This window comes from Neolamprologus multifasciatus, chromosome 18 (assembly GCF_963576455.1).
Source record: "Neolamprologus multifasciatus chromosome 18, fNeoMul1.2, whole genome shotgun sequence".
Taxonomy (NCBI): Eukaryota; Metazoa; Chordata; class Actinopteri; order Cichliformes; family Cichlidae; genus Neolamprologus; species Neolamprologus multifasciatus.
Window position 1 is genome coordinate 5,086,346 of NC_140456.1, and position 25,151 is coordinate 5,111,496.

Consider the following 25,151-nt stretch of genomic DNA (forward strand, 5'->3'; position numbering starts at 1 on the left):
CAGATGATACAAATATTTTTTTGTGCTGGAGAGAATTCACAGCAGCTTTTGGAAATTGTCACACCAGAAATGATTAAACTGAAAACATGGTTTGACAGAAACAAGTTGTCACTAAATTTGAATAAAACTACATTTATATTATTTGGACATTGTAAAAAAGATGCTGGAGCAAAATTGTTGATAAATTATGTTGAAGTAGAGCAAGTTTCTTATACAAAATTTGCTGGAAACCTCACATAAAGCATATACAAGCTAAACTGTCAAGAAACAACTCTGTACTGAGTAAAGCTAAACATTTTTTGCATTTTTCCAAAACTCCGGGTATTTTACTGTTCACTTATACTGCCATATTTGTAATACTGTGTGGAAATCTGGGGAAATAAATAGAAAACTTCACTTCGACCGTTATGTAAAATTCAGAAAAAAGCTACCAGGATGATTACTAAAGCAGGATTTAGAGATCACACTAACATTATGTTCTTGAAATTAAAAATTCTGAAGTTTATGAATCTTTTAAAATATAAAACTGCAAAAACTATGTACAAAGCCAGATACAATATGTTACCAGGATATATGCAGAGGATGTTTTTTGACATAGAAGGGGACTATAAATTGAGGGGAAAATGAAATCTGAAGACTTTTAAAGCACGGACAAAGGTTAAAATATTTTGTATTACCATTTGTGTGGTAAAACTGTTGAACAGTTTTCCTGTGGACCTACAGCAATGTCCAAGCATTAGTCAGTTAATAAAGATGTTTCGAAAGCTGCTTTTGAAAGAATAGGAAACTGATAAGTTGATGACCCATTGGATATATAACTACGCTAAATTGTATCAAAATCATATCTATCACGGTAGCTAGGTTTATACATTTACTTCATTCCTTGTTTATTGTGTGGGGAAAGTAATGATAGGAATTGGGGGAAACATAGGATTCAATAGAATGTTAAGCATGGTTTAGATATTAATAAGTATGTATTTACAGTGGCTTGTAAACGTATTTTCCAGATTTTGTCACATTACAGCCACAAATATGAATCAATTTTATTGGAATTCCATGTGAAAGACCAATGAAAATCAAACCTTTTTCAGAGTTATCAAACATTATTACAGTTATCAGTTATTTATTTGTAAAAAATGTTTGGAATCGTGTATGATTTTCATTCCACTTCTCACGTGTACACCACTTTGTATTGGTCTTTCACGTGGAATTCCAATAAAACTGATTCATGTTTGTGGCTGTAATGTGACAAAATGTGGAAAAGTTCAAGGGGGCCGAATACTTTTGCAAGCCACTGTATGTCCACTGTGAGCGACCATTTTGCACAGAGGCGGTGGCTTACGACACCAACTGTCAGCCATCTATAATCCAGTTTTGAGATCCCTTCCCAGACGCCTTAACGCCCACTCACACCCTGGGCCATCTGACCTCAAGAAATCATATGATAGGGTGGGGCTAGGTAAATCTGGGTCTCTCCACCATTTGACTCTAGAACTGAATAAGCTTCTCAGGGGAGAGGTGAAACGTCTTCAAGCAACTTAAGAACAACTTAAGAAGTCCAGACGCTTTTCTTTCCAAGCTTCTTAGACCATAAAAACGCAACTTTCAATTTTAGACAGTGGACTTCTTTTGCCTGAGTAGAAAATATTATCTCAGTGCAGCAGTGGCTTGTGGATTTTTAATTGTGGGATGTTTGATTTGTCAAACTAAATGAATTTTCACTACACAGCTGATATTATCAGAAGGGAAGAGAAAGGCGACCACAATTAAAACAACAGCCTCATCCTAATTGTCCGTGATCATAAATTTCTCTGTGCTCTAAATGTCTGTAGTATATTTATATTAATGTATTTGTATATTTTTATTTTATTCCACTTCATGGACCGTACCAGATAAATTAGGAGACCTGGTGAGGGCAGTATTACACCTTTGATATCTCCAGTCTACCGTAAGTTCAGTAGAAGAAGAAGAGCGGCAACGGCGCCACTGAGAGATCCCGTCGCGATCCCGAGTTAAGTTTGAAGATGGTGTTTTGGCGGCATCGGTTGTCGTTGCAATAATGTCTTCAGTTCAGCATCTGAGAGAGTTTATCAAGGAGAGATTAACTTCTGCTGCAGAAGAAATCTTCTCAGAGTTTGAAAAAACGATCGTCCGGTATGAGGAAGAGATCCGTCACCTAAGACTGCTTAATATCAGACCCGGGATAAAGTCACACAATGCAGGTGTGTAAATTTGTAGAGGTGTGGGGGTTGCGGGATTATCGTGTGAATGTCAATGTGAATAACGTATTCTAAATACTTTGGTCCGGATTATTTGGTATATTTTCATGCTTTTTACAACTACATGAATGTACTATTGCCGTGTGAATTATTGCGATAACTGAAGGCTACTAGCCACCGAGCTAACATTGTTAGCTGGCTTTAGCTAAAGTTATTTCATAGACTAAAGACTGTTAGACTTGATTCATAGCATTAACATCCTGCTAGCTACAAACAATCATGTGCAGCAATCCCAAATAAATTTTTAAATCGTGATGTAAAATGAGTAACAGTAGGGTGGACATTAGGTAAGGCTGCAGTTTTTGCAGCGATCTCGTATAGAAAATAATTTCTGTATCAGTAATAGGTTTTCTTTCTGTTTGCTTTTAGAACTGCACATGATTATTTGCAGCTAGCAGGTTGTAATGCAGCCTTCAGTAATAGTAGTGAGTCACACAGCAATAGTACATCGAAGATTCCGAAGTGGGACATAACCTAGATAGCTACAACAACTAAAACAAGGTAGTTGTAGTAGGCTAATGTTAGGGCTGTGCAATATGACGAAATATATCAGATAATGAAATGAAAACATCTATTGTTTAAAATTATATACTGTTGTTTGTTTTGTGGTGTCACAAAATACCTTCTTAACAGCATACAACAACATTTTTTCATTGATTTCATCTTCACTGGCTATCAATAAAGATGAGGCAGAACCTGGTAGCTCCAAAAAGAAGGACCAGTCAAAACAAATTGAGGATGTTAATCCTAAAAATTACACCGGTATTACCGTGAACGGTATGATATAGCCCAGCCCTAGCTGGGCCATATCATACTGTTCACGGTAATACCAGTATAGTGTTAGGCAACGATAAGAAAATGAAATATGGCGATAGAATATGGGTAAAACGCGCAAGCGCAGTGCCTTTGTTTTCATACGCACATGACGGAAAAAGCATTTCAACGACGGAGAATGAGAAGGGCAAAGGTAGGACTGTGCGATATGACCAAAATCTCATATCCCAATATAAGAATTCTATCGTCCCGATAACGATACAAATCACAAAATTGTAACATTTTCTGTAAATTCTGTGAATCTCGGGCAGCTCGACTTGCGTGAAGTGTTTCCAGCTGCGCGTCATGTAGCTGGAGTCGAGTGTTTTAACCGATGCATGAAACGATACATTTTTAGACATAAGTTGTAACAGCCGCCGTTTTCTTTGTGAGTATTTATTACAGGGCGTGCTGCGGGGAAAAGCCTGTTCTAACGTTTGAGTCTAAGGTTTATTTTTTAGCACCTGGCGTCTTTTTTGTACTTCTCATCCGTAAATAATCTGCTCTTTCACGTGATTCAGTTTATTTTTAAAAGTCTCAACAGGATCTTGAGCTTTATTGTGAAAGGTTTATGTGGAACATAAACAAGCGGACATGCCGTCGTTGTTGCTAACCACAACGCATAAAAACAGGCGCTTGTCCGTCCGTAGTGTGGTTATATTAAATATAAGAGAAACAGAGAACTTTAAGAAATGAATATAGCCACTACAGTGACCATCAAAACGATGAAAAAATGTTGCCGTAAACAGTTTATTTTGCGACACCACGAAACAAACAATAGCGTAAAATGAAATGATAGATGTTTTTATATCGTCATCCGATATATATCGTTATATTGAACAGCACTAGGCGAAAGCGGATCGGTGAATGAAACGGATGAACCAGAACTGGTTTGTAAAAATGCTGCAACTTCAGTGGTGTGGAACTGTTTAGCTTTCGTCCGTCAGATACACAACAAAGCACTATATTTGGTAGAGCATGCTAGCGGGCCGTCGTTATTACCGTGTGTTTTAGAAAATGCGGCACATTTAAAATCGATCTTTTGTTTTTTCTGAAAATCGACAGTGCCCCTTATAATCCCGTGTGCCTTATGTATGAATTCTGGTTGTGTTTACTGACCTTGAAACAATTTTATGTGGTACACGGCGCTCGAAAATCTGTCAAATGTTTTAGTACAGCTTTGCTAAGCTACGAACCCGCACCGCTTGATGGATTGTCGGAGCATTACGGCTATCGTAGGCAGGAGCCTCGCGGAGTGATACGTACTGTGCTTCAACATAATGTTACCGTATTGTGTGTGTATAACCTCTTTTAAGTTTTGTGGATATTATACATGGTTATGATGAGGATATGTCGGCCAATTTCCACCGGAAATGCCTTTTGGTTAAACTGTCAGCAAGGAATTTGCATTTGCACTGTTAATTTTTTATATAACTTTAATGCACATAAAAACACAGCTGATTGTTTAAGTGAAAATACATTGATGGATTTTTTGGGGTTTTTTGCACTAATAAAGTTGTGGAGTTAATAAAGTAAAATAAAGTATTCTGTCTAGTGTCAATTATATTGTCAGTTACATCGTTATCGCAAATTTTCAAATGTATATCGTGATAAGTATTTTTGGTCATATTGCCCTGCTCTATAGCATATCTTACTTGCCATTGTAAAATACTTTAAGCTTTCATGTCATCATATTCAGATCATGCTGCTGTTCATTTGTTTGTTTGTTTATTCACATTGTGTGATGATCACTGGCAGTCAAATCTAGGAATTACACCCCAGACAGTTGTAAGGTTATCAGCATCACCCAATGAACAAATGACTATGAGTGAATGTTTCTGTGGCAACATCTGCAAGAATGCAAGAACCCGTGAAACCATAAGCTAAATTCTCAATAGGTGACCCCTTTTCATCCTTCTTGATCTTTCTTATCATCACATTAGTCACTATTTTCTTGTGTCTCTTTGTTGAACACGAAGGTCTAGATGATCAGCAGGTTTGTGACCAGGAGAGGAGTCTCAACCAGGAGGACCCAGAGCCTCCAAAGATTAAAGAGGAACAGGAGGAAACCCGCAGCAGTGAGGAAGGAGAGCAGCTTGAACTGAAGCAGGAGGATGAAGGGATTAATGTCTGGACCGGAGAACAGCTGGATTTGTTGTGGAAACCTGGAGTAAAGCTGAGCAGAATAGGTATGTAAAAGTGTAACATACAGATTTTATAATATAGAAATGAATATGACTCATAACAAAATGTCACAAAGACACATGGCGTGCATTACCGCCTGGGATACTGCCTCACTGAAGACATGTTTTCTGTTAGCATAGTAAAATAAAAACTGGGTTTCAAATCTTCTGTTGTTTAATAAAAACTAATATTTCCACCAGATTTAAGTCATGTTAGCCCAGAACTGTACACAGTATGTAGAAAAATGTTGAGACGATGAAAACTGGATTATTGGCCACAAGGACCAAGTTGGAGTAGCGAGCTGTACGCCTCATAAATGATGACTTTCTGCATGTAAACAGAATTCTTCTCTGTTCACTGCATGAGAGATAATATTTAAATATCGCTCACATATCTGAGAGACCTGCTCACAGTGTAACTTTTTTCTTGTGTGTTGTGTCCATCAAGACCTCCCACAGCAACATGATTGTAAGGAAAACTGTAGCCAGGAGAGAAACTCCAGTCTGGACCAGCAGGACACAGATCCTCCACAGACTAAAGATGAACAAGAGGAAATCTCCACCAATCAGGAAGAAGACCAGCTTTCACTGAAGCAGGAAACCAAGGGCATCATCATCTGGACCGGGCAGGAGCTGGGCATCATGTGGAACCCTGAAGTAAAGTTGCACAGAATAGGTATGCAAAACTTTAATAGATAGATTCAGTTTTGTATTAAGAAATCTAATTCACGTTGGGTCCTAATGAGACCTCAGAGATATGTTATAGAGACACATGACAAATCTAAGGACGAACTGCAACAAGGAAACTGACGTAATATTCTAAGAGCCAAAATGTCTAGCCCTCCAAGTGTCGCCCCTGTCAGGACTGTCCTAAGTTGGAAATAATTAAGTTGAGTACAAGAGAGAGGAAGACACCCTACAATGAGTTGAAACATTGTCAATTATTCCTGCATATACATTTGTCATTCATATTGTCACTTTGTTTGTCCCTTACGAATTGCATTCATCACTCCTTCTGCCACATTTTTCAAGTGACCTATATTTGATATCAACATGTAAAAAAACAAAACCTTAAATTATGCTTTTGGTGTGCCACCTCAAAGTTTTCAATAGCCCCCATATGGTCACCCATATGAACAAAATTCTAGAGACACCCCTATACATTATGACTAAGTACATCCACTGGACCTTTAGTAGATAACATAATTATCCCCATTAGGACTGAACAATCAGTTTAAAATATTGATTTGAAACTAAGCTTTTAACAAACTACACAACAATATGATAGTTGTGCTCTTGTGCCATGCGTTTCTGGTTCTTTCTTCTTCTGTCCCTTTGGATTCCAGCACAAGGCCTGTGCAGTGATGCTATTGGTTCCTGGTTTGTTTTTGACTACATTTTTTTAATCTTCTCTGGCCACTGGATAGGCTGCAAGCAGATGTTGATGACTGTCTATAACATACAGAGCGCTGTCTTTGTCCTGCTCCATGTTTATGAACTATAGAGAAGTATAGGTTTGACCCTGCTTTTAAAAATGCTCCGCTTGTTGGAATTTCTGACCTCTTGAGTTTCAAACATCTTTTTAAATTATGTTGTTTCTGTATTTCTTTCTTTTTTTATATAATATAATATACACCAATAAGTGGCCACCAGTAAATAAAACATACAAACAGATTTTAAGAGAATGCTAACTGCCCTAACAGTACTGACTTTATGAAAGCATACGAGAGAAGAAAATTAAGAAAATATACAAACAGGGTTCCATTGCACTAAGAGTCATGAAACTCTCTTAGGAACTCTCATTCCTTGTGTGAGGTGATATGACATTATTAAAGAAAAGTCTCCCATATCCTATTTAAAAAAAAACAACTGCCACTATGATTTGTGCATAAATGATTCTTCAGTTTCTCTAACATGGCCTCCTTCACTCAGTTCAATTCTATGTTATTCATATAGGGAAATACAGTGGGATGCAAAAGTTTGGGCAACCTTGTTAATAGTCATTATATTCCTGTATAAATCGTTGGTTGTTACAATAAAAATGTCAGTTAAATATATCATATGGGAGACACACACAGTGATATTTAAGAAGTGAAATGAAGTTTATTGGATTTACAGAAAGTGTGCAATAATTGTTTAAACAAAATCAGGCAGGTGCATAAATTTGGGCACCACAAAAAAGGACATGTCCCTCAACTTTGACAAGATTCCCAGTCCGTGCATAACACCTCTTGTTATGCCCAAATAGCTCATTTTTAGTTTCATCAGCCCACAGCACCTTATTCCAGAATGAAGCTGGCTTGTCCGCTGGAATCGAAGCGACGGGACGAAGCGCGACCTCTCACAATGAATGCAGCATGGTTAACACCTTGGAGACGCTTACAGCTGCTGTGAAGGCTCAAAACAACACCATTGAGCGTATGGTGGGATACATCAGAGAGAGGCCTGCTCAAATTGAGACCCTTGAGCGAAAGTTGGATCACATCACAGAACGGGTCACTGCAGTTGTGGGATCTCAGAATCAAAAGAATGACAACACCACGGAACAGAAGTTTGATACCATCATGGGGAGGCTCGCGGCTCTCCAACGGGAGATCGAGAGACCAGCATCTGAGTGTTAATGAATCAGCTTTAAATTCTGCTGAGCTGCTCGCATAACAGAAAAATCTACAAATTCAACATGCGGAAACCATGGCGCCAGCTGCGGGCCCAAGGCTGGTGCAGAGCAACAACAACTCCCTGATAACGTCTATGTGATGACTGTTCTTCCCATCCCAAGGCCACCTGGGTTGGCTAGCAGACTGTTTACAGAGCCTGATAGGGCGAAGGACTGTCTCAGCTGAACTCTGGACACGCATACACTTACACTGATAAGCACGCACTCATCCCCCTCCCTCTCCAAACGCCTTCGATGCTTGTTTCCTGTGGGGGAAGACGGCGGGTCTCAGTGTCGCGCTGGAATGGTAGCGCTGTGCAGGAGGACTGCTGTGTTTCCTTCGGATTACTCCTCACCTCCTACCCAACTCTGTGGCTTGTCACGTGCTCCAATGTTGTTGTTACGCCCCACTTAAAAACGAAGTGCTGACTGGCCTGAGGGGTAACACAAAGTGAAAGAGAAAACATAAACTACTGGAGAATAGATGTCATTAAAAATGATTTATTGTCCAAAACTACTGCAGTAAAAAATAAACACAGGGAAGCTCTTTTCTTCAGGGTCTCCAAAGCCAAAACAACAAACAACACCCCCTTTAGCTAAAAATCAAACCAAGTACTCTCTAACCAAAACAAAATACGATGGCTGAGCTCCCTGCCTAACCAAAAACAGGAGAAAACAGTTGAAACAAAAATGGCAGAGAACCCCTACCTGCTTCCACAACGATGAACTAAATAACACAGTAAGGGCACACCTTTGCTTACAATAAAAGAAAGAAAACCAAAGATTCACAGAGTTTAAGTTCTCTCTCACACACACACACACACACACACACTAAGGCCTGCTGCCCAAAACACTACAGCTCACAGCTCTGGCAAAAATGGGGGAAGTGGCAGGGGTGTGGCAGTTTAGGATAGCAGACTATATGCCGTGGCTGACGAGCTGGAACACACCTCAGCTGTGACTCATGAGGCAGACCTGCAACACAAAAAAAGGAGAAAAAACCCTCTTCTACGGAGGGAGAGCCACTAGAGGTCAGCGACCGTAACAGTTGTAATGTGGACATTTATGTGCTTTTTTTGTGCAGAGGAGTTTTTTTGTTTCCTGTTCTTATGCTGTCCTCCCATAGGTGCCCAGCATGAGTAGAGGTCTCTTTATTTCCTGTTGTACTTTTCCCATTGTTGTGTACTTTTTTTCAGTGTTTTCTCTGTAACGCTGCCAATCTCCGACTGTATTCCCATGTGATGTCTTGTGTGTGTAAGTCGGGCGGGGGGGGGGGGGGGGGGGGGGGGGGGGTCCTATTCCTCTGCGGGGCAACCTGCATATGGCCAATAAAGCATTCATTCATTCATTCATTCATTCATTCAAAAGGCTTCCTCTGCATTACCCTTGCATACAGCATCTCCTTGTGTAAAGTGCCTGAAATGGTTGAACGATGCACAGTGACTCCATCTGCTGCAAGATGATGTTGTAGGTCTTTGGTGCTGGTCTGTGTGTTGACTCGGAATGTTCTCACCATTCGTCACTTCTGTCTATCCGAGATTTTTCTTGGTCTGCCACTTCGAGCCTTAACTTGAACTGAGCCTGTGGTCTTCCATTTTCTCAATATGTCCCTAACTGTGGAAACAGACAGCTTAAATCTCTGAGACAACTTTCTGTATCCTTCCCCTAAACCATGATGGTGAACAGCCTTTGTCTTCAGGTCATTTGAGAGTTGTTTTGAGACCCCCATGTTGCTACTCTTCAGAGAAAATTAAGAGGAGGGAAACTTACAATTGACCCCCTTAAATACTATTTCTCATTAATGGATTCACCTGTAAATGTAGGTCAGGGGTCACTGAGCTTACTAAGCCAATTTGAGTTCCAATAATTAGTTCTAAAGGTTTTGGAATCAATAAAATGACAACAGTGCCAAAATGTATGCACCTGCCTGATTTTGTTTAAACAATTATTGCACCAGGCAGGGCCGCCCACTCTCCCCTTCACTGTTTGCAATTTCTATTGAACCACTAGCAGCAGCAATTAGACAGAATTCAGTAATTAAGGGCATAAAATGCAAGAACGTGGAACTTAAAATCAGCCTTTATGCAGATGATGTGTTACTTTCTCTCCAAAGCTCACAAACCAATATCTCTGGGGTGATTGAATTGATAAACTCTTGTAAGAATATCAGATTACTCAATTAACTGGCCAAAATCCACAGTCCTTCCGATTAATTGCTCCTTCCATAATTCTTCTTCTACACCACTGCAATCGGGAAATATAAATTTTTAGGTATTAACGTTTTTCCCAAGCTTGCAGATCTAACTAAATTAAACCATATCCCACTTTTAAAGAAAGTAGAAGGTGATCTGGCTAGGTGGAAATGTCTACCCATATCACTCATGGGAAGGGTTGCCGCTATAAAAATGATGGTCTTACCAAAAATTTTTTATTCTCAATAATCCCAACTAAACCGGCACAAGATTGGTTCAGGTCTCTAGATTCATATATGTCCAAATTCCTTTGGAAAAATAAACCCCCAATTATTAGCTTAAAAACACTACAAAAGACCAAGGATAAAGGAGGATTAGAACTACCTAACTTTCAGCACTACTTCTTCAGTTTATCTCAGGATGGCTAAAACATACCTTCTTAGACAAACCTTGGCTAGATGTAGAACAAGCACTTTGCAATAATCTAGAGATTTCAGACCTAACATTTATCAGCTCAAATATCCAACAACATGAATGCTTCAAAAGCGTCAGCATCAGCTCTTCTCTGACAGCATGGTGGGAGTTTCTAAAATTGACGGAGTCTTCATTAATCCCATGCAAACGTACACCTATCTGGAACAACCCTGACATATTACAAAACAATAATATGATAAACTTTCCAGATTGGAGTGGTGCAGGAATCAAATACTAAGAACATATATTAGAAGGAACAGAATTTATTCCATTTGACAGACTAGTTACACAATATGGGATCAACAAGAAAAGCTTTTTAGAATATCAACAAATTAAATCCATAGTAAAAAAGAAATTTAAAGCGGGTCAAGTTGAACTACAAACACCACCAAGTGTGGTACAATTTCTTACTCTTAAAACCCCCAAATTACTTTCCAAAATATACAGAATGCTTTCTAAAACAGATGAATCAATATCACTTCCTATTGCAAAATGGGAAGCGGATTTATCAGTTAACTTAGACCAAAACGTCTGGTCTCAGATATACTTAAAAACCTTTCATTTAATTAGAAATCCCAGTCTTCAATTAATTCAAATCACGGACAAACAGTATCCCACAGTTGTTTATGTTTTTAAACCTATTTTGCACAGAGGCATTTTTTGAAAAATGTATTGATAGCAATGTTGAATATTATTACAGGGGGGAAAAAAAAATACACGTAAAATAATCACATCGTGACGCTTCTGCCTTTGTAAATGGAGGGACAGTAACTGCGTGTAAAACCTGCAGATAGTCAGATTAACAGTATTTTGTCTCTATCTACCATCCTGCAATTCATCTCATGTAAACAACGTGGCGCACAGCGTGACGTGAAAAAAGGCACATACCTTTGACATTGCGTGATAAACTCTGTATTCCTCGTCCACACGTAAACGCAAAAAAGGAGTTTTTTAAAAAATCAGTTTTTGGTGATTCGAAACGCCGTTTACATGTGGACGAAACGGCTGCGTTTTCAAAAATACTCTGTAGGTAGGTAGGTGTAGGTGCGGACGTAGTGTAAATTAGTTGGTAGTTTATTTTCTTACTACCTTTAATTTATTGCAGATTACTTGTATTTGCTTAATTGTTTACTAAATGTTTGAGGTGTGAAATAAACCGCAATGGAGCAAAATATGGGTGTGTGTGGTTGGAGGATGTGTTAGTGCGTGTGCGTGCACGCGGGGGGGCGCGACCCCAAAGCGCTTTACACATCTAGTCATCCACCCATTCACACACACATTCACACACTGGTGATGGCATGCTACATTGTAGCCACAGCCACCCTGGGGCGCACTGACAGAGGCGAGGCTGCTGGACACTGGCGCCACCGGGCCCTCTGACCACCACCAGTAGGCAACGGGTGAAGTGTCTCGCCTAAGGACACAACGGCCGAGACTGTCCAAGCTGGGGCTCGAACCGGCAACCTTCCGAACTCCCAACTCTTGAGCCACGAAATCAAATCCTTCAGAGGCTGAAGGATTTGCAGGCCGATTGCGTTACAGCGACTCGATGAAGGCTGTCCAAATTCAAAGACTCCTCCAAATGTGTCCTTCATTTCCAGATTTGTAGGATGGGTCGGGTGTATCCTTCGCTGCCCAACCTATCCTAGGATTCATAGCGTGGCCCAGCCAATTCCAGTTTCCAACAATGGCAGCAGCTACTTGGTTTTAATATTACCTTTATTACTCCTTCTGAAGCTCATTAAGGATAAAACTGAAATCCTCCTTATTGGCACCAAATCCAACCTTTTGAAGGCAAACCACTTCTGACTCACTATCGATAACTCCAGTTTTCCCTTCTCCTCAGCTTAAGAGCCTTTGTGTCATCCTAGACTGTTCACTTTCCTATAAATCTCACATCAATAATCTCACCTGTTCCATTTCCATCTACGCAACATTAACAGATTTCGTCCTTCTCTTGTCACCCAGTCTACATCCATTCTTGCCCAGTCTTGTTACCTCCCGCATTGACTACTGCAACTCTCTCTTGTATGGTCTCCCCCAAAAATCCCTCCATAAGATTCAACTGGTTCAGAACTCTGCTGCTCGCATTATCACCAGAACTCCCTCCTACCAGCACATCACCCCTGTTCTTCAGAAACTTCACTGACTCCCAGTGAAATTCTGGATATTCCACAAGCTTCTTCTGCTCACCTTCATAACCTCGCACCTCCTTACCTTTCTGACCTGTTAAGCACTACCTTTTCTGTCCGCTCACTTCGATCTTCTTCTTCTATCCAGCTTTCTGTGCCTTCCTTCCGCCTCACCACGATGGGAAGCAGAGCTTTTAGCTGTTCTGCTCCCAGGCTGTGGAACTCTATACCCCCAGGTATAAGAAAGATTGGTTCTCTCACCCAGTTTAAATCTCAATGAGCCTAATCAGGGCCACCTGATCCAGCTATAAATGTATGCTTTATCAAAAACGAAATTTTTAAGCTTAATTTTTTTTTTTTTTTTTTTTTTTTAAAGAGAAAGCGTCTGTTTTCCGAATCCAAACTGGCAGCTTTTTCCACAGAAGAGGGACCTGAAAAGCTGTAGGCTCTACCTCCCATTCTCCCCAACCTTAAGGCAATGAATGGTTAATCTAAACAATAAATAAATAAATCCTGCAGTGAGTGTCCTGTAAAGTTTTTGAATAATTTTAAGTAAACTTTTAAATGTTTTGTGCACTTTGATAACAAAATTTAAGAGATCCCACTTTGTGCTTTTGTTTGATTATATATCGTCTTTATTTTCTCATCGTAGACTATCTGTTTATATTATTTGTAGAATTTGTAAATGAGCAGCCAAAATGGTTTTCACATAAGCAGCAAAACTGTTTCTCCCCACAACATGCCTTCATAGGTATATCTAAGCCATATGCTTACCATGTAGAGACCTGCTAATGGTTAAGCTTACCTTGTAATTTCTCAAATGTATGTTTTTTGATATGTCCCTTCAGATTTTCCACAACATGACTGTAAGGACAAGGATGGGCTCACAAATCAGCAGGTCTGTAACCAGGAGAAGAACTCCAGTCTACACCAGGATCCTTCACAGATTAAAGAGGAACAGCTGGAACTCCGTACCACTGAAGTGGAAAAAACGGTTGTTCTAAAGCAGGAGACTGAAACTTTTCCTGCTCGTGAAGAAAGTGACCACAGTGAACCAGAACCAAGCAGTGACCAGCTCCATTCTCACACATCTCCTGACACAGATCAGGATGAAATCAAGGATGGTAACTTGCACAGAAATGAGTCGGAGCAAATCGTATCAGGCCTGAGTGTTCAAAATTCCGAGACAGCACATTTATGTAGCACCTGTGGGAAAAGATTTTCTACGAAGGGTCCGTTGAAGATACATATGCGAATTCACACAGGTGATAAGCCACATTGTTGTTGCACCTCTGGAAAAGATTCAAGCAGAAGGAAACTTGAAAAAACACATGCCAGTTCACAAAAGTGAGAAACCACACTGTTGCAGCACCCGTGTGAAACATTTTAGTTCTCCAGTACAGTTGAAAATGCAATTAGGAAAACATGCTACATGCTAAGTTTCATTCTTAGAAAATGGTGATGGTAGAACACATAAACAGTGTTTGGGTCATTGAAAACTGAAAATTTAAAAAGGCTTTCGGAAGCTCAGTTTCTGTTTTGACACATGGACAAGACAGTTTGTCTTGCACCATAAAATGTGTGCACCTTTATCACCTTTTTCTGACATTGTTTTATAGTTTATAGGCTTTGTCTTTGCTGAAGGTTCTTCATTTTTTTCGGCATGGCCTCGACAGTGCTTGAGATATTTTTAGTGTCTTGATCTAAAAAGAACTATTTCTCCAAAACACACTTGGTAATATCTGTTGAAAAAACAACTACACATGTGAGGTAGCCTTTATTGAAATCATCTTTTTCTCCGAAGTTCACAGTTTGAAAGTGTTTGACGCAGAAGACTGTTGACTAACTTTGCACTGTTTGCTAACTTGTACGCTGCCTGAACTGCTGTTGGGATTTTGTTTGGTGGTGGGGTTTTTTTTTTTTGTTTTTTTTTTAATGAAATTTATACACTGGATTGACCTCATTGTTTTATTGTTTATGGGCTTTGTCTTTACTGAAGTTTCTTCATTTTCTTTGGCATGGCCTCAACAGTGCTTGAGATATTTTTGGGTCTTAATATAAAAGAACTATTTCTCAGAATCACACTTGGAAATATCAGTTTAAAAAAACTACCCATGTAGTAGTTGGATTGACATTAATGGGAAGTGCTTTTCAGATGGAAAGGGAGTATTTTAGGGAATGACAATGTTGACAAGTTGATCCATGTTCTCATATTGTTTGTTATCCATATTTTAAGCTCATTTATTATTTATATTTATAACATATGGACTAATGTGTCATTTTAACAGTGGTGTGTTCCATTTTGACATTAAACAAATCCAGTTTAAGATTGTAGATAATTCAGTTTAATAATAAAATATGGATAATTATATAATAAAGGAGGAGGAGCTGGTGACTCATCTCCCATAAAGGAGCTCAGATGTTCCCCGGGAGTCTTCATCTTTATTTATCCTTGTTTGCTTTTGGCCTCCATGTGCTTATGTCGAACATACTAGAGAGCTTTTTTTTTTTTTTTTATCTTGTATGTTCAATAAAAACTGTTGGCATCAAACTTTACATCTCCTGTAAATTTTGTGTTTTGGTTTAAATTGTGTTCCAAAACCCTGAATCAACATCTTTCCAGCCTGTAGAAATTCTGAAAAGCTTTTAAAATATGCGACTGCACAATCCTGCTGCTCTTTGAAAAACTAACAGTACTTCCAAACGAGCTGTTAAACAGGGCTTTGTGTGATCTGCCTTTTGGTGAAGCAACTGACCAGGAAGATTCAACACATTCAAGGGGCTTAATCATACTAAGTTCATTGATTCTCGTCCTCACTTTCCAGGTGCTCAACCGTACTCCATCAATGTCTTCTGAAGTTGTGTGTTTCAGAGCAAAAGTGGAGCACATAATAGCAAACACTGAACACACAACTCCCCTGTCTGCTAAGAGCATGTCTTCCTTTTTTATACCACCATCAGTGACATGAAAAAAGATTATTCAAACAAATCTGCAATGGTATTTTCAGATTAACTTAGCCAATTAAACATTACAGCGGACTTAATTAATGCGGTCAACAATTCCTTAGGAGGTAACCAACATGAATTTAAAATAGCATGCAATTTAAGAACACACCCCTCCCTCTCGGAGCTACCGTAACACCAATTTGTATCAAAATCTTTATTAACTTCTTTATTAACCTATTAGGACCTGGCGTCCACATCATATCACATTTTGGGTGTCTAGACCAAAATACAAAACTTTGCTCTTCAAGGGCCTGATATCCACTTACAAGCACTGTTCTATCAAAAGGCCCAGGATCCTCCAGCAGGCACCAACAACTGAGCAGCGTTTTTGGTGAGTCGAAATTAACTACTACTTCAGAAATGGGGCCTAAGAGAACACCAACAGCTGAGGAAATTGAGGACATTAAAAAGTCACTGGACTTTTTAACTGAAGAAACATCAGCTATCAAATTACAACAGAAATATATCCTCGACATTGTCAGGGAGATGAGGTCACTTCGCAATCAGAATGCAAAGAAGGAGAAATGGATTGTCTATCTGGAGAGCAGGGTCACGGACCTGGAGCAATACACGAGAATGAATGATGTGATCATCATAGGGCTAAACATAAAACCTCATATGCTCGGGCCGTGACTGCTGACAGCAAAGAAGAGCATGGAGAACTGGATGTTACCTCTGCAGAGCAACAGGTGGCTGTTTTTTTGCAGTCAAAAGGGATCGACCTGGACTCTAATAACATTGAGGCATGCCACCTTCTGCCCAGGAGAAACGTTAGTGATAGACCAGCTGTCATAAGATTTGTAAACCGGAAACACTGGAATGCACTGCTGAAGCAAGGGAGAAAACTAAAGCGATTGAGCGACTACATGAATGACCATCTAACCAAATACAACGCTGACATAGCTAAGAAAGCACGGCACCTAAAGAAACCTAAATTCAAAATACCTGGACTCCAAACTGTAAAATATTAAACTCAATGGAACTGGTCATTGAACACATCCAGGATCTGGAAAAATATTAACAAGCCACATGGGCCAAGGAGCTGAAGAGATCTACACTCATCAAACCATGAAGGTAACAACAGAAACTAAAGCACAACATATGAAATTATAGCACAATCGACTAATTTAACATCTGGGAATTATATATAGATTAATTATATAATATACTATTATAATATATAATTATATATAGATTATATATTATATATATATAATTATATATAGAACACCAGGTTCTAACATTGAAATATTTAAGGAGTGGGTAGATAAAACATTTATTAATACAAATCAAAAAGGTATGTTCATTTGTGGGGATTTCAACATAGACCTATTAATTCCAAACAAGCATAGTATGACAGATGAGTTTATTAATACAATGTATAGCATGGTCCAGTGATCACTAAGCCCAGCAGGATTACAGTACAGTCGGCAACCTAACAGACAATATATTTACTTATGAAATAGAAAACATATCTATAAGCGGTCTCATAATTAATGAGATTTGTGATCATCTACCTGTTCTTGCAGTGTATGACAGCAATAACAGGAAGGTCAAACAGGAAAATACAACAAAATACAAATGAGTGAGAACAGAGGAGTCCATAAATGCATTTAAAAGTGATTTGCTTAAGCAAGAATGGGAGATGCTGTATAAGGAAAAAAATATTGATAAAGCTTATGAGATTTTTTAAGGAAAATTCACACTGTTATATGATAGTGTTTGCCAACTAAAGAAATATAGCAAAGAACAAAAATATGCAGCGTGCCCATGGATCACAAAAGAAAACGATGTGCCAGGACTTTGCTGTTCTCGCTGGTTCAGATATTTGAAGTTTACACAGCTACATTCTCGCCTGAAAATATGTTAAAAGTTTATTTTACGACCCAGAAAGAGTAATAAGAGTAATATTAAAACTAAGTAGCTGCAGTAGTAGTAGCCATTGTTGGAAACTGGAATTGGCTGGGCCAATCTGGGATATGGTTTTTCAATTTTGTTGTCTGGGTGGAAAATCGGGAGAAATTCGGGAGAATGGTGGCTCAGGGAGATTTTTGGGAGGGGCACTGAAATTCGGGATTCTCCCGGAAAAATCGGGCATGTGGCATGTATGCACAAAAGGATTACAAAATGCATGTAAAAAGAAAAATATCTTAAATAGAGAATTTATAAAGAACAGAAGTATAGAAGCTGAAAATAAATAGAAAAAATATAAAAATAAATTAACTAGTGTTTTGAGGTCATGTAAAAAGGAATATCATGAGAAATTATTAAATATGAATAAAAATAACATTAAAGGGATTTGGAAAACATTAAATGCCATCATTAAAAATGGTTCAAGGCAGTTAAATTATCCTTTGTATTTCATAAATAATGATAGAAATATTAGTAACATGAGTGATGTGTTTAATGAGTTCAATAAATTCTTTGTAAGTGTTGGGCTGATAGAATTCCTGATACAAGAAATTGTGCAGAGAAAGAAACTAAACTCATTCAACGTAATCCTCATTCAATGTTTTTAACGGTGGTAGAAGAAAAGAAAATCATTGATATTGTCGGGAAATCACAAACAAAAAATTCTGCAGACTTTGATGACATTGATATGGAAATCGTTAAGAAAGTTATCGATGGCATCTCCAAACCCTTAACACACATTTGCAATTTGTCTCTACAAACTGGTCAATTCCCAACACAAGTAAAAACAGCGAAAGTAATACCACTGTTTAAAAATGGAGAAAGACACCAATTCACAAATTACAGGCCTGTTTCTCTACTTTCACAATTTTCAAAAATACTGGAAAAAGTTTTCATTAATAGACTTGACAAATTTATAGATAAATATAAAATAATAATGGACAGTCAGTATGGTTTCAGACCAAACAGGTCAACATCCATGGCATTAATGGAACTTATTGAAAATATCACCAATAATATAGACAATACACAGTTGATGTTTTCATTGACCTAAAAAAAAAAGAAGCTTTTGACATAATTAATCATGAAATATTACTTGATAAAGTGGAGTACTGTGGCATTAGAGGAGTAGTGCTAGAGTGAGTCAGGAGTTATTTGAGAGACAGGCAACAGTTTGTGAAGCTTGGTGAATATCAATCAGAGTGCCTGGACATTGTTTGTGGAGTTACACAGAGATCAGTATTGGGACCAAAACTGTTTATCCTGTACATCAATGATATATGTAAAACATCTGATATATTACATTTTTATTTTATTTGCAGATGATACAAATATTTTTTTGTGCTGGAGAGAATTCACAGCAGCTTTTGGAAATTGTCACACCAGAAATGATTAAACTGAAAACATGGTTTGACAGAAACAAGTTATCACTAAATTTGAATAAAACTACATTTATATTATTTGGACATTGTAAAAAAGATGCTGGAGCAAAATTGTTGATAAATTATGTTGAAGTAGAGCAAGTTTCTTATACAAAATTTGCTGGAAACCTCACATAAAGCATATACAAGCTAAACTGTCAAGAAACAACTCTGTACTGAGTAAAGCTAAACATTTTTTGCATTTTTCCAAAACTCCGGGTATTTTACTGTTCACTTATACTGCCATATTTGTAATACTGTGTGGAAATCTGGGGAAATAAATAGAAAACTTCACTTCGACCGTTATGTAAAATTCAGAAAAAAGCTACCAGGATGATTACTAAAGCAGGATTTAGAGATCACACTAACATTATGTTCTTGAAATTAAAAATTCTGAAGTTTATGAATCTTTTAAAATATAAAACTGCAAAAACTATGTACAAAGCCAGATACAATATGTTACCAGGATATATGCAGAGGATGTTTTTTGACATAGAAGGGGACTATAAATTGAGGGGAAAATGAAATCTGAAGACTCTTAAAGCACGGACAAAGGTTAAAATATTTTGTATTACCATTTGTGTGGTAAAACTGTTGAACAGTTTTCCTGTGGACCTACAGCAATGTCCAAGCATTAGTCAGTTAATAAAGATGTTTCGAAAGCTGCTTTTGAAAGAATAGGAAACTGATAAGTTGATGACCCATTGGATATATAACTACGCTAAATTGTATCAAAATCATATCTATCACGGTAGCTAGGTTTATACATTTACTTCATTCCTTGTTTATTGTGTGGGGAAAGTAATGATAGGAATTGGGGGAAACATAGGATTCAATAGAATGTTAAGCATGGTTTAGATATTAATAAGTATGTATTTACAGTGGCTTGTAAACGTATTTTCCAGATTTTGTCACATTACAGCCACAAATATGAATCAATTTTATTGGAATTCCATGTGAAAGACCAATGAAAATCAAACCTTTTTCAGAGTTATCAAACATTATTACAGTTATCAGTTATTTATTTGTAAAAAATGTTTGGAATCGTGTATGATTTTCATTCCACTTCTCACGTGTACACCACTTTGTATTGGTCTTTCACGTGGAATTCCAATAAAACTGATTCATGTTTGTGGCTGTAATGTGACAAAATGTGGAAAAGTTCAAGGGGGCCGAATACTTTTGCAAGCCACTGTATGTCCACTGTGAGCGACCATTTTGCACAGAGGCGGTGGCTTACGACACCAACTGTCGGCCATCTATAATCCAGTTTTGAGATCCCTTCCCAGACGCCTTAACGCCCACTCACACCCTGGGCCATCTGACCTCAAGAAATCATATGATAGGGTGGGGCTAGGTAAATCTGGGTCTCTCCACCATTTGACTCTAGAACTGAATAAGCTTCTCAGGGGAGAGGTGAAACGTCTTCAAGCAACTTAAGAACAACTTAAGAAGTCCAGACGCTTTTCTTTCCAAGCTTCTTAGACCATAAAAACGCAACTTTCAATTTTAGACAGTGGACTTCTTTTGCCTGAGTACAAAATATTATCTCAGTGCAGCAGTGGCTTGTGGATTTTTAATTGTGGGATGTTTGATTTGTCAAACTAAATGAATTTTCACTACACAGCTGATATTATCAGAAGGGAAGAGAAAGGCGACCACAATTAAAACAACAGCCTCATCCTAATTGTCCGTGATCATAAATTTCTCTGTGCTCTAAATGTCTGTAGTATATTTATATTAATGTATTTGTATATTTTTATTTTATTCCACTTCATGGACCGTACCAGATAAATTAGGTGACCTGGTGAGGGCAGTATTACACCTTTGATATCTCCAGTCTACCGTAAGTTCAGTAGAAGAAGAAGAGCGGCAACGGCGCCACTGAGAGATCCCGTCGCGATCCCGAGTTAAGTTTGAAGATGGTGTTTTGGCGGCATCGGTTGTCGTTGCAATAATGTCTTCAGTTCAGCATCTGAGAGAGTTTATCAAGGAGAGATTAACTTCTGCTGCAGAAGAAATCTTCTCAGAGTTTGAAAAAACGATCGTCCGGTATGAGGAAGAGATCCGTCACCTAAGACTGCTTAATATCAGACCCGGGATAAAGTCACACAATGCAGGTGTGTAAATTTGTAGAGGTGTGGGGGTTGCGGGATTATCGTGTGATTCACGTGGGCATGATCTAAACCATTGATCTAAACTTGTAATACACCCCAGTAAAGTGTATGCAGTTATATCTGTGCAGTGTTGAGAAGGTTACTTTTAAAATGTTTTCCACTAAAGATTACATGGGCCAAATGTAGTTTATAACGTATTCCGTTAAGTTACTCAATGTGAATAACGTATTCTAAATACTTTGGTCCGGATTATTTGGTATATTTTCATGCTTTTTACAACTACATGAATGTACTATTGCCGTGTGAATTATTGTGATACCTGAAGGCTACTAGCCACCGAGCTAACATTGTTAGCTGGCTTTAGCTAAAGTTATTTCATAGACTAAAGACTGTTAGACTTGATTCATAGCATTAACATCCTGCTAGCCACAAACAATCGTGTGCAGCAATCCCAAGTAAATTTTTAAATCGTGATGTAAAATGAGTAACAGTAGGGTGGACATTAGGTAAGGCTGCAGTTTTATAGAGTATAGAAAATACTTTCTGTATCAGTAATAGGTTTTCTTTCTGTTTGCTTTTAGAACTGCACATGATTATTTGCAGCTAGCAGGTTGTAATGCAGCCTTCAGTAATAGTAGTGAGTCACACAGCAATAGTACATCGAAGATTCCGAAGTGGGACATAACCTAGATAGCTACAACAACTAAAACAAGGTAGTTGTAGTAGGCTAATGTTAAATGGTAAATGGCCTTTATTTGTATAGCGCTTTTACTAGTCCCGCCTAGGGACCCCAAAGCGCTTTACACGTCCAGTCATCCACCCATTCACTCTCACATTCACACACTGGTGGAGGCAGCTACAGTTGTAGCCACAGCTGCCCTGGGGCAGACTGACAGAAGCGAGGCTGCCATATCGCGCCATCGGCCCTTCTGGCCAACACCAGTAGGCGGTAGGTGAAGTGTCTTGCCCAAGGACACAACGACCGAGACTGTCCGAGCCGGGGCTCGAACCGGCAACCTTCCGATTACAAGGCGAACTCCCAACTCTTGAGCCACGATCGCCTACACTAGGGCTGTGTTAGGGCTGTGCAATATGACGAAATATATCAGATGAAATGAAAACATCTATTGTTTAAAATTATATACTGTTGTTTGTTTTGTGGTGTCACAAAATACCTTCTTAACAGCATACAACAACATTTTTTCATTGATTTCATCTTCACTGGCTATCAATAAAGATGAGGCAGAACCTGGTAGCTCCAAAAAGAAGGACCAGTCAAAACAAATTGAGGATGTTAATCCTAAAAATTACACCGGTATTACCGTGAACGGTATGATATAGCCCAGCCCTAGCTGGGCCATATCATACTGTTCACGGTAATACCAGTATAGTGTTAGGCAACGATAAGAAAATGAAATATGGCGATAGAATATGGGTAAAACGCGCATGCGCAGTGCCTTTGTTTTCATACGCACATGACGGAAAAAGCATTTCAACGACGGAAAATGAGAAGGGTGAAGGTAGGGCTGTGCGATATGACCAAAATCTCAAATCCCAATATAAGAATTCTATCGTCCCGATAACGATATAAGTCACAAAATTGTAACATTTTCTGTAAATTCTGTGAATCTCGGGCAGCTCGACTTGCGTGAAGTGTTTCCAGCTGCGCGTCATGTAGCTGGAGTCGAGTGTTTTAACCGATGCATGAAACGATACATTTTTAGACATAAGTTGTAACAGCCGCCGTTTTCTTTGTGAGTATTTATTACAGGGCGTGCTGCGGGGAAAAGCCTGTTCTAACGTTTGAGTCTAAGGTTTATTTTTTAGCACCTGGCGTCTTTTTTGTACTTCTCATCCGTAAATAATCTGCTCTTTCACGTGATTCAGTTTATTTTTAAAAGTCTCAACAGGATCTTGAGCTTTATTGTGAAAGGTTTATGTGGAACATAAACAAGCGGACATGCCGTCGTTGTTGCTAACCACAACGCATAAAAACAGGCGCTTGTCCGTCCGTAGTGTGGTTATATTAAATATAAGAGAAACAGAGAACTTTAAGAAATGAATATAGCCACTACAGTGACCATCAAAACGATGAAAAAATGTTGCCGTAAACAGTTTATTTTGCGACACCACGAAACAAACAATAGCGTAAAATGAAATGATAGATGTTTTTATATCGTCATCCGATATATATCGTTATATTGAACAGCACTAGGCGAAAGCGGATCGTTGAATGAAACGGATGAACCAGAACTGGTTTGTAAAAATGCTGCAACTTCAGTGGTGTGGAACTGTTTAGCTTTCGTCCGTCAGATACACAACAAAGCACTATATTTGGTAGAGCATGCTAGCGGGCCGTCGTTATTACCGTGTGTTTTAGAAAATGCGGCACATTTAAAATCGATCTTTTGTTTTTTCTGAAAATCGACAGTGCCCCTTATAATCCCGTGTGCCTTATGTATGAATTCTGGTTGTGTTTACTGACCTTGAAACAATTTTATGTGGTACACGGCGCTCGAAAATCTGTCAAATGTTTTAGTACAGCTTTGCTAAGCTACGAACCCGCACCGCTTGATGGATTGTCGGAGCATTACGGCTATCGTAGGCAGGAGCCTCGCGGAGTGATACGTACTGTGCTTCAACATAATGTTACCGTATTGTGTGTGTATAACCTCTTTTAAGTTTTGTGGATATTATACATGGTTATGATGAGGATATGTCGGCCAATTTCCACCGGAAATGCCTTTTGGTTAAACTGTCAGCAAGGAATTTGCATTTGCACTGTTAAATTTTTATATAACTTTAATGCACATAAAAACACAGCTGATTGTTTAAGTGAAAATACATTGATGGATTTTTTTTGGGGTTTTTTGCACTAATAAAGTTGTGGAGTTAATAAAGTAAAATAAAGTATTCTGTCTAGTGTCAATTATATTGTCAGTTACATCGTTATCGCAAATTTTCAAATGTATATCGTGATAAGTATTTTTGGTCATATTGCCCTGCTCTATAGCATATCTTACTTGCCATTGTAAAATACTTTAAGCTTTCATGTCATCATCATATTCAGATCATGCTGCTGTTCGTTTGTTTGTTTATTCACATTGTGTGATGATCACTGGCAGTCAAATCTAGGAATTAGACCCCAGACAGTTGTAAGGTTATCAGCATCACCCAGTGAACAAATGACTATGAGTGAATGTTTCTGTGGCAACATCTGCAAGAATGCAAGAGCCCGTGAAACCATAAGCTAAATTCTCAATAGGTGACCCCTTTTCATCCTTCTTGATCTTTCTTATCATCACATTAGTCACTATTTTCTTGTCTCTTTGTTGAACACGAAGGTCTGGATGATCAGCAGGTCTGTGACCAGGAGAGGAGTCTCAACCAGGAGGACCCAGAGCCTCCAAAGATTAAAGAGGAACAGGAGGAAACCCGCAGCAGTGAGGAAGGAGAGCAGCTTGAACTGAAGCAGGAGGATGAAGGGATTAATGTCTGGACCGGAGAACAGCTGGATTTGTTGTGGAAACCTGGAGTAAAGCTGACCAGAATAGGTATGTAGAAGTGTAATATACAGATTTCATAATATAGAAATGAATATGACTCATAACAAAATGTCACAAAGACACATGGCGTGCATTACCGCCTGGGATACTGCCTCACTGAAGACATGTTTTCTGTTAGCATAGTAAAATAAAAAGTGGGTTTCAAATCTTCTGTTGTTTAATAAAAATTAATATTTCCACCAGATCTAAGTCATGTTAGCCCAGAACTGTTCACAGTATGTAGAAAAACGTTGAGACAATGAAAACTGTGGATTATTGGCCACAAGGACCAAGTTGGAGTAGCGAGCTGTACGCCTCATAAATGATGACTTTCTGCATGTAAACAGAATTCTTCTCTGTTCACTGCATGAGAGATAATATTTAAATATTGCTCACATTTCTGAGAGATGTGCTCACAGTGT

At 38.6% G+C, this 25,151-nt stretch overlaps 1 protein-coding gene across 2 annotated transcripts in view; it reads left to right on the top strand.

Annotated features, from left to right (window-relative positions):
* The first annotated feature begins 1,676 nt into the window (after nt 1–1,676).
* LOC146497165 (uncharacterized) overlaps nt 1,677–25,151 on the top strand; it is a 49,593-nt gene continuing 26,118 nt past the window's right edge. The window contains exons 1-4 of one of the 2 annotated variants that reach the window (XM_085140655.1): nt 1,677–2,222; nt 5,072–5,281; nt 5,724–5,951; nt 24,529–24,738. In XM_085140655.1, the coding sequence (XP_084996781.1) occupies nt 2,060–2,222; nt 5,072–5,281; nt 5,724–5,951; nt 24,529–24,738 (811 nt within the window). In that variant the 5' untranslated portion in view covers nt 1,677–2,059. The remainder of the gene's footprint in view (nt 2,223–5,071; nt 5,282–5,723; nt 5,952–24,528; nt 24,739–25,151) is intronic. The other variant, XM_085140656.1, reaches the window with a different exon arrangement.